We start from the raw sequence: 9,881 nt of genomic DNA, 5'->3' as shown, positions 1-9,881 counted from the left end.
ATAGGGTCTTATCATCTATTCCTGGTAGAAAACCAAGGGCTTCAGCAATGGCCTATAATGTTTTGGGGGCATCAGGGACCTCCCTGGCCAACAACTCACTGGAAGGTATCCCATCCCTGGCACTGAAAATTTTCTAGCAAAAATCTACAGCTCCTGAGTGATCCATTGTCCAAAAAAGTAGGTTTCCATATGATTTATTTATATCCTCTTAGATAAAAATCAAAATTTTAATATTTAAAAAATATTAATTACAAACAGAGAAAAAGGAGACAGACAGAGATAGAACGGGCAAACTAGGGCCTCTAGACACTGCAAATGAACTCCAGATGCATGTGCCCCCCTTGTGCATGTGGCTTACCTTGGTACTGGGGAATCGAATCTGGATCCTTTAGCTTTGTAGGCAAGCACCTTACCTGCTAAGCCATCTCTCTAGCACCCCACCAAAAAATTTTAAATAAGGTAGTAATATGTGGCGCTGAATATTCAGTGGTAGAGCACTTGCCTAGAGTGCATGAGGCTCTTGTTCATCTTCCAGAACTATAAAAGTGTGTGTACACTTCAGGGAGTTCTGGAAATTTCTCTGTAGGAGAAGAATTCAAAAATCACCCTAGGCTGTGTATCTATATGGATGGGGACATAGATCTGGCCCAAGTAGTTCAGGAATGGTGAGCTTGGGAGACCTGGGGAAAAACAGGGCATAGCCAGCAACTCCCCAGATTCCCTTTTCTGCCTCTATATCCCTTAGCCCCTCCAGTCTGTCCCCATTTCTCCTCAGCATGAGCTTCTCCTCCTGTGCGAATCCCCTGGACCCATGCATCACGGTCCCTCTCTTTATCCCTTTATCTCTCTGTTTTGTCATTTTGTTTTTGTTTTGTTTTTTTGAGGTAGGGTCTCGCTCTAGCCCAGGTTGACCTGGAATTCACTATGTAGTCTCAGGCTGGCCACAAACTCACAGCAATCCTCCTACCTCTGCCTTCCAAGTGCTGGGATTGAAGGCGTGCACCACCATGCCTAGCCTGACATCCGTTTTTCTTATTCTTTTTTAAAGATATTTTATTTATTTATTTATTTGAGAGAGAGAGAAAGGAAGAGAGAGAGATCGAGAATGGGCGCACCAGGCCCTCCAGCTACTTTAAAGGAACTCCAGATGCATGAGCCCCCTTGTGCATCTGGCTTATGTGGGTCCTAGAGAATTAAAATGGGATCCTTTGGCTTTGCAGGCAAACACCTTAACTGCTAAGCCATCTCTCCAGCCCCCATCCATCTGTTTTAATTAACTTATTTATTTGAGAGAGAGAGAAAGAGGCAGCTAGAGGGGGTGAGAGAATGGGCATGCCAGGGCCTCTAGCCACTACAAATGAACTCCAGGTGCATGGGCCACCTTGTGCAACTGGATTTATGTGAGCACTGGTGAATTGAACTCAGGTCCTTAGGCTTTGCAGGTAAACACCTTAACCACTGAGTCATCTCTATCTATTTCACTACTAATTCCCATCTCTGCCTTCTCTTTTCTCTCTCACTTTTTTTTTTTTTTTTTTGCAGGGGGGTGGTTGGAGTAAGGTCTTGCTCTAGCCCAGCTAACATGGAACTCACTGTATTCTCAGTCTGGCTTTGAACTCACAGCCATCCTACTTCAGCCTCCCAAATGCTGGGATTAAAGGCGTGCACCACCACGCTTGGTACTCTTCCGTTTTGTTTGTTGTTTTGTTTTGTAGACACGGTCACATGCAGCCTAGGTTGGCCTCAAACTACGTGACAGAGAATGACCTTGAATTCCAGATGCTCCTACCTCCACCTCCCAAGGGCTAAGATGACAGGCGTGCACCGCCAAGTCGGGCTTCTCTCTGCTTTTCCATAATTCTCTTGCTTGCCCTGTCTGTGCAGCTCCCCGCTGTCTCTCTCTTTCCTCGGCCCTGTCTCGGCTGTTCTGCATCTCTCTCGCTATCTCCTTCGCTGTACCACACTTTTCTTTGTCTCCAAATCAGCCTTCATCCGCTTGGCTCTGCGGGTCTCTCGCCATCCTTCCGTGCATCCTCTCTCCTCCCACATTCCTTTCTCCGGCATCCTCTCTCCTCCCGAGCATCTCGGTCTCCGGCATCCCTCCCTGTATCTTCCCACCTCTCCTCCATCCCTCGGGCTCCGGGGTCCGCCCCCCGCCACTCCTCCACCCCCACCCCCCTCCGAAAGGGTTAACTTTGGGGAAGGGCCCGGAGTTCCCCGGATGGTGATGTCAGCGTGCGGGAGAGAAAGGACGAGGTGGCGGGGGGAGGCGGAGAGGAGGAGGAGGCGGAGGAGAGAGGGCGCGTGGGGGGGCGGGGGGGGACCTCGGCCTGCAGCATCCGCCGGCCCCGCACTTCAGACCTCCTCCCCCCGGCAGGGGGAGGCGCAGGAAGGGGGGGACGGCCAGGGACGGGCTGGGGAGGGGGGGGCCGCGCAGCCCCCCTGGCCATGCTGACTCCAGGGGCCTGACCCCCCCCTCCCCGGCATCCCCCCTCCCCCAGCTCCGCGGCCCACCGACCGAGGGGGGGGCCAACCTAGCCCCCTGGGGACTCCCGGAGAGGTGGGGAACAGCCGGGGGGGCCGGGACGGAGCTGTCGCCGGCCCCCACCGGAGGAACGGGGCGACCGGCCGCAGGGGGGGCGGCCGGGGGACCGGTCGGGCCGGGACCAAGGGCACCATGTCGTCTGGTGCCAAGGAGGGTGGCGGGGCCTCCCCCGCCTACCACCTCCCACACCCACACCCACCCCAACACGCCCAATATGTGGGCCCCTATCGGCTGGAGAAGACTCTGGGCAAAGGACAGACAGGTGAGCCTAGGACTGGAAGGGGGTCCCCGGCGGTGGGGGGCAGGGGGCAGGAGGGGCCAGAGGGCGAGACCGCGGGTATTTAAAGGGCAGGAGCCTGCTGCCTGTGCCCCTGAGTCCCTCACACAGAAGGGACTTGGTGTCCAGACACACAAGTGCCCAGGATGGAGGGCGGGGGTTGGGGACCTTAAACTCAGAGGCCTCCATGGGGCTGGGGGTGGTGGTGGTGGTGGTGGTGGGAGACTTCTGGATCTGGGGGATAAGAAGAAGGGGGGTCTAAGATCCCTGGTTCTTGGAGGTTTGGGGACCAAATGTTCCAACCCCATTGGGGCAGAGGTTGGAGGGGCTCCAGGAAGCAGTGGGGAAGGAGGCCAGTTGCGGGTGTGGGGCCGGCTGGTTCTGGAAGCTGAGGCGGGCCGGTGCTGCAGTACATCCGCAGGCGGGGTGGAGGTGAGCCCTTCTGGGGGGCATGCTGCTTCCCTTTCCCTCCTGTCCTCTGGCCCCGGAGAGCCATCTGCTGTCTGGGCAGCATGCTGGAGTGATGGGGTGTGGGGTCCACGACATTCGCCCCATCTGTCAACTGCTGTTTGGTGTGGGCAGCAGGATAGAGGTGGGTTGTAGGAAGCCTGGCTTCCAGTAGTGGTCCTGGAAAGCCCTGCTGTTGTTAAATTGCTGCTCTGGCCAGGGCCACCTCCTCCTGGATGGAGGGTGCAGGAGAGCTGGAACATCAGCGTTCCAAGCTGCGGGTTCTGGGTCCCCCAGGTCTAAGATAGGGAGGGAAGAAATCAGAACCCCCTAGCCTCATGGTTAGAGTGTGAAGTGTTGCTGACCTGAATTCCTGAGCTGTGGGAGGAGGAAGGAGGGGTCAGGAGCTTGGACTCCTAGGTCTGAGGGAGGACGACTGGAGTCTGAACTTCTGGGGCTACGGGAGGAGGCTTGGACTTTTGAGGCTGTGGGGGGGGGGCAGGGCTGGAGTCTGCACTCCTGCACTGGGGGAGGGATATGTATCTGTTTTCCTGAGGACTCAAGTCCCTCCTTAAGGATTCTGAGAAGATGAGTGGGCTGGGTTCAGTAGGTAGAGGACCCTTGAAATTTGAATTTTTTTTTTTTTTACTATGGCTGTTTTTTATTTATTTTATTTTTTCAATGTATTTTATTTATTTATTTATTTGACCGAGAGAGAAAGACAGAGAGAGTGGGCATGCCAGGGCCTCCAGCCACTGCAAACGAACTCCAGATGCATGCGCCCCCTTATGCATCTGGCTTATGTGGGTCCTGAAGAGTCAAACCCGAATCCTTTGGCTTTGTAGGCAAACGCTGTAACTGCTGAGCCATCTCTCCAGCCCTACTTTATTTATTTATCTTTTTTTACTTATTTGTTTAATTGAGACAGAGGCGGGGTGGGGAGGGAGAGAGAGAACACCAGGGCCTTTTGCCACTGTTAATTAACTCCAGATGCATTGGCCACTTTGTGCATCTGCCTTTTATGTGGGCACTGAGGAATTGAACCCAGGCCATCAGGCTTTGCAAGCAAGTGCCTTTAACCACTGAGCAATCTTTTGTTTGTTTGTTTAAAAAGCATTCTAGCCGGTTGTGGTAGCGAACACCTTTAATACCAGCACTTGGGAGACAGAGGTAGGAGGATCATCATAAGTTTGAAGCCAGCCTGAGACTACTTAGTGAATTCCAGGTCAGCCAGGGGTAGTGCCTTGAAAAACGGAAAATCAAAAAAAAAAAAAAAGAAAGAAAGAAAGAAAAGAAAAAAAGAGAGAGAAATTGAAGAGTTGGGATTTTGAAGTAGAGGAAGCATGGGTGGTGTTAGAGGTAGAAAAAAATATGCAAGATCTTGGTTTTTTATTTTTATTTATTCATTCGAGAGAGAGAGAGACAGAGACAGAGACAGAGTGTGAGAGAGAATGGGCGCACTAGGGCCTTCAGCCACTGTAAATGAACTCCAGACGCATGTGTCCCCTTGTGCATCTGATTTACATGGGTCCTGGGGAATTGAACCAGGGTTCTTAGCTTCACAGGCAAACAACTTAACTTCTAAGCCATCTCTCCAGCTCCTTGGGATAATGCTGGGGTTAAAGGGGTGTACCACTAAATCCAGCTATGAGAGTATATTATTATTATTATTTTTGCTTTTTCAAGGTAGGGTCTCACTGTAGCTCAGGCTCACCTGGTAATCACTCTGTAGTCTCAGGGTGGCCTCAAACTCATGGCAATCCTCCTACGTAAGCCTCCCGAGTGCTGGGATTAAAGGTGTGCACCATCACACCCAGCGAGAGTATATTATTTCTTAAAATATTAATTTATTTATTTGCAAGCAGAGAGAGAGAGAGAGGATACAGACAGAATAGGCTCACCATGGCCTCTAGCAGCTGAATACCAACTCCAGATGTATGTGTCACTTTGTACATCTGGCTTTACATAGGATCTGGGAAAACTCAGGTCATTAGACTTTGCAGGCAAACTCCTTAACTACTAACCACTAAGCCATTTTTCCAGCCAGAGAGTTCATTCTTCTTCTTCTTTTTTTTTTTTTTTTTTTTTTTTTTTTTTTGAGGTAAGGTCTCTCTCTAGCCCAGGCTGACCTGGAATCCACTATGTAGTGTCAGGGTGGCCTTGAACTCATGGTGATCCTCCTACTTCTGCCTCTGGAGTGCTGGGAATAAATGTGTGTGCCACCATGACCAGCCAAGAGAGTATATTCTTTATGAAGTTGTGAGACCTCCAAAATCTGAAAGGCACAGAATTCAAGGGTGTGATGGTTTGGTAGAGAGAACAAGAGAGGTTTGAAGTAGGCAGATGAGGAGGCCATAAACTATAGAGACAGTGGAAAAAGAAAATATGGAACATAAGGCCAGGCATGAGGCAGAGGTAGGAGGATGACCATGAATTCGAGGCCACCCTGGGGGGAAGGGAGGGGGGAGAAGAAAGGAAAGAAGGAAGGTAGGTAGGTGTGGAACAAATGAACTTGGGCAGACATAGCAGGGGGGCAGAAAGTCAGAGTGAGCCCAGAGTGGGTAAGCAGAGAGTGAACAAACAGAAGGCATGGAAGTGGGCATCACTGAGTGGAAGTGATTGGGTATTGTGAAGATTACAGTTGTCTGTCATCATTTTGGGTCAGGGGGATTCAGGAAGGAGGAGCAAAATAGGAGCCAAAGCGGGGGGGGGGGGGACACCAGATTTGTGGAGCTGGGGAGGGCTCCAGAAGAACACCTTGCATCTTCAACCTCTCCCCAGGGCTGGTTAAACTTGGGGTCCACTGCATCACTGGACAGAAGGTTGCTGTCAAGATCGTGAACCGGGAGAAGTTGTCCGAGTCGGTGCTAATGAAGGTGCGTTCACGTACGTGTGTATCTGTGCGTAGCAGGAGGATCTTTTGGGGATTGAGGGGCAGCTAGGGAGGTCAGGCTGTCCTCTAGCCCTCTGTCTCCCCCCTCCCCCAGGTGGAGCGGGAGATCGCCATCCTGAAGCTCATTGAACACCCCCACGTCCTCAAGCTCCACGACGTCTACGAGAACAAGAAATATTTGTAGGTATTTATAGACACCCAGCCCCCATCTTCCCCCCCACCCCATACCACTAGGGTGAGACTGTGGCAGAAACGGGGTCTTGTGTGGCTAAACTTGAGCTTTCAGGCTGGGCCACTAAAGACCCAGTCCATTCCCTATGGGATACCCCACTGCCCACAGAGCCTTCATCCTTCTCATACTTACCAGGGCCAGGTGGTAGTAGCAACAGGACATCAGTCCTTTGTTAGAGGTAGCATTAGCCAAGCAAAGCCCAAACGTTCCCACTCTCCTCCCCATCACATCACTCCAGATGCCATCTAGACACCCCAACAGTGGTCCTCCTTTGGAGTTCTATGTCAACATCGCGAAGTCCATTTCCCCGCAGAAAGGTAGGGGGGTGGGCTTCAATCGTCTGGGCCTCAGAGAATGACTCTGTTCAGACTCTGGTGGCCCAAGGACAGCTGGACGGGGCAGTAGAAGAGAGGACAGGCTTCCTGAGCTCACAGGTTCCTCCCCTAGGCAAGAAGCTGGGTCCAATCCCAAGTGCTCATGGGAGTTGTAGTCTCAAGGCTTTCCCAGGTTTGGAGGCAGGGAGAGGTCACTGTAGAGTTCCCCCTCCCACTCCACCATCAGTGTTTAGTGAGGGCCCATGGGAGTTTATGCTTCACACAGGGATCTCCGCTGGCCAACAGTTAATAAATTGAGTTTTGTTTTTTTCTGAGATAGAGTCTCACTCTAGTCCTGGCTGACCTGGAATTCTCTATGTAGTCTCAGGCAGGCCTTGAACTCACTGGGATCCACTCTGCCTCCCGAGGCATGTGCCACCACCCCCCTAAAAAAAAAAAAAATGAGTTTTTGTTTCCTGGGAGCTGATGAAAATTAGTTTGTTCTTTCACAGCCTGATGGGATTTGGAACCTGTAGAGTTCAGGAGCTGATGGAACTGGGACTGTATCCCAGAGGCCTATGGGAGCTGGGAGCTTTTTTTAAAAAAAGGAAAAAAAAACCAACCTCTGGGAGATGTTGGAAATTGTAGTTTCCTTTTGGTGCACCGTGCAGTCATGACTGCTCAAGAATGAATGAAAATTTCAGTTTTTGGGTTTCTTCAAAAGCTTGTAGGAATTAGAGATTTGGGGTTTCAGAGGCTAATAGGAATAGGGTCTTTATTTTCCAGGATTCTATGGGAATTGTGGTTTTAGACCTGTCAATGGAGTTGCCTTCTCTGCTGAAACTAGTATTTAATCTCCCTGAAGTTGACTTGAAATTGAGTATAGGGCCTGGAGAGATGGCTTAACGCTTAAGGCACTTACCTATGTAAGCCAAAGAACCCAGGTTTGATTCCCCAGGGCCCACATAAGCCAGATGCACTGGGAGGCACATGCGTCTGCTGTTTGTTTGCGGTGGCTAGAAGCCCTGACTCACGCAATCTGTCTCTCTCTCACTGTCTCTCTTTCTTCCCTCCACCCTGTGTCAAATAAAAATAAGTAAATAAATTTAAAACTTTTTGTTTTAATAAAAAGCTTTAAAGTGCACTGCAGTATCTCTGTCACACCATCCAAGGCTCAGGGTCCATTGCGGAAGAGGTGGCAGAAAAAATGTAAGAGCCAAAGGAAGGGAAGGACTCCTTACAACGTGCTCCTCCAAACACAAAATGGCCTGGATATCCATGACCTCACAGTGCCTGACACTACGTACACAAGACCTTCATAACAGGAGGAAAACATCATGACAAAAAAATAAAAGAGAGACTGATTGAGAGGGGGAGGGGATATGATGGAGAATGGAAGTAAAGGGAGGGAGGGAATTACCATGGGATGTTGTTTACAATCATGGAAGTTGCTAATTAAAAAAAAATTTAAACAGAAAAAAATATATATCTTAAAAAAGCTTTAAAGTAAAATATTTGAAGAAAAAGAAAATTGAGTTTATCCAGGTGTGGTGGCACACACCGTTAATTCCAGTACTCTGGAGGCAGAGGTAGGAGAATCTCCATGAGTTCGAGGTCACCCTGACCCTGAGACTACATAGTGAATTCCAGGTCAGACTGAGCTAGAGTGAGAGCCTACCTCAAAAACCCAAAATAAGTAAAATAAGTAAATAAAAATTGAGTTCGGGTTTCCTAGAAAAGGGTGAAAAAGTGGGAGTTGCTTCCTCCTAGAGGCTCAAGGGAATTGGAGTCACTGTCCCAGGGACTGGTTGGAATTGGAGTTTCTGCCTTTCAGAGATTCATGGGAATTGGGGTTCATTACCTGTAGGGCCAATGGACGAGGGAGACCAGGCCCTTGGTCCTTCACATGTCCCTTCCAGCCCTCTGCCCCCTCTGTACCCTTCAGGTACCTGGTTTTGGAGCACGTCTCTGGAGGTGAGCTCTTCGACTACCTGGTAAAGAAGGGGAGACTGACACCCAAAGAGGCCCGAAAGTTTTTCCGACAGATCGTGTCAGCACTGGACTTCTGCCATAGCTACTCCATCTGGTGAGGGGGCAGCCGGAGAGGGCGGTGGCTGAGGATAGCCCAGGAGGCAGGTCCCAGTGGGCACATACAAGTCTGAGCAAAAGCCTGTGTGGTCAACCCTCAAATGAGTATTTTGTCCTTTTTTTTTTTTTTAAATTATTGGGGTATAACTCAACAAACAATTCACCCTCTTTAAAAAAAAATACACACATATATACAATTCCGTGGTTTTAAGGATGTTTGCAATCTTGTGCGTGACTGCTGTGTAATTTAATTTTAGAATCTTTTCATTTTCCTTTTTTTTTTTGTGGTATTGGAAATTGAATCCAGGCCCTTGCATATACTACGCTGACACATCAACAGCCCTTTCTTTCTTTCCTTCCCTCCTTCCTTCTCTCTCTCTCTTCCTTTCTTCTCTTTCCACATAGTGGGGGTTGTGTGTGTGCCAAGACCTGTTGCTGCCACAAAGGAATACCAGATACTTGCCCCACTTTTTACATCCTGCTTACATGGGTGGCTTAGGACTTGAACCCAGGCTGACAGGCTTTGCCGGCAAGAGCCTTTACTTGCTGAGCCATCTTCCTCTCCCCAGGCCTTGAACTTTAGATCTTCCTGCTTCAGCCTTGGCAGTGGTAGGAACATAGGCATGCAACATTGTACTTAATTATTCTTTTTAAATTTTGATCATGCAACATTGTGCCCAACTACACTTTTTAAAAAAATTTTTTTTATTTTTATTTACTATTTGAGAGCAACAGAGAGAAAGAAAGAGATAGACAGAGAGAATGGGCGTGCCAGGACCTCCAGCCACTGCAAACGAACTCCAGATGCATGCGCATGCGCCCCCTTGTGCATCTGGCTAACATGGGTCCTGGGGCATCAAGCCTCGAACCAGGGTCCTCAGGCTTCATAGGCAAGCGCTTAACCGCTAAGCCATCTCTCCAGCCCAGATTTTTTATTTTTATTAGTTATTTATTTAATTTTGGTTTTTCGAGGTAGGATCTCACTCTAGCCCAGGCTGTCCTGGAATTCACTATGTAGTCTCAGGGTGGCCTTGAACTTATGACAATCCTTCTACCTCTGCCTCCTGAAGGCAGGGATTAAAGGC

General features: G+C 49.6%; 1 protein-coding gene across 1 annotated transcript in view; it reads left to right on the top strand.

The window, feature by feature from the left end:
* The first annotated feature begins 2,582 nt into the window (after positions 1-2,582).
* The window catches only part of Brsk1 (BR serine/threonine kinase 1), a 61,626-nt gene continuing 54,327 nt past the window's right edge, over positions 2,583-9,881 (top strand). Inside the window, exons 1-4 of the mRNA XM_045134365.1 lie at positions 2,583-2,807; positions 6,051-6,145; positions 6,257-6,342; positions 8,654-8,794. Coding sequence (XP_044990300.1) covers positions 2,678-2,807; positions 6,051-6,145; positions 6,257-6,342; positions 8,654-8,794 — 452 coding nt within the window. The 5' untranslated portion in view covers positions 2,583-2,677. The remainder of the gene's footprint in view (positions 2,808-6,050; positions 6,146-6,256; positions 6,343-8,653; positions 8,795-9,881) is intronic.

This window comes from Jaculus jaculus, chromosome 14 (genome assembly GCF_020740685.1).
Source record: "Jaculus jaculus isolate mJacJac1 chromosome 14, mJacJac1.mat.Y.cur, whole genome shotgun sequence".
NCBI lineage: Eukaryota > Metazoa > Chordata > Mammalia > Rodentia > Dipodidae > Jaculus > Jaculus jaculus.
Note: the sequence above shows the minus strand (reverse complement) of the source record. Positions and strands in the feature narration are given on the sequence as shown.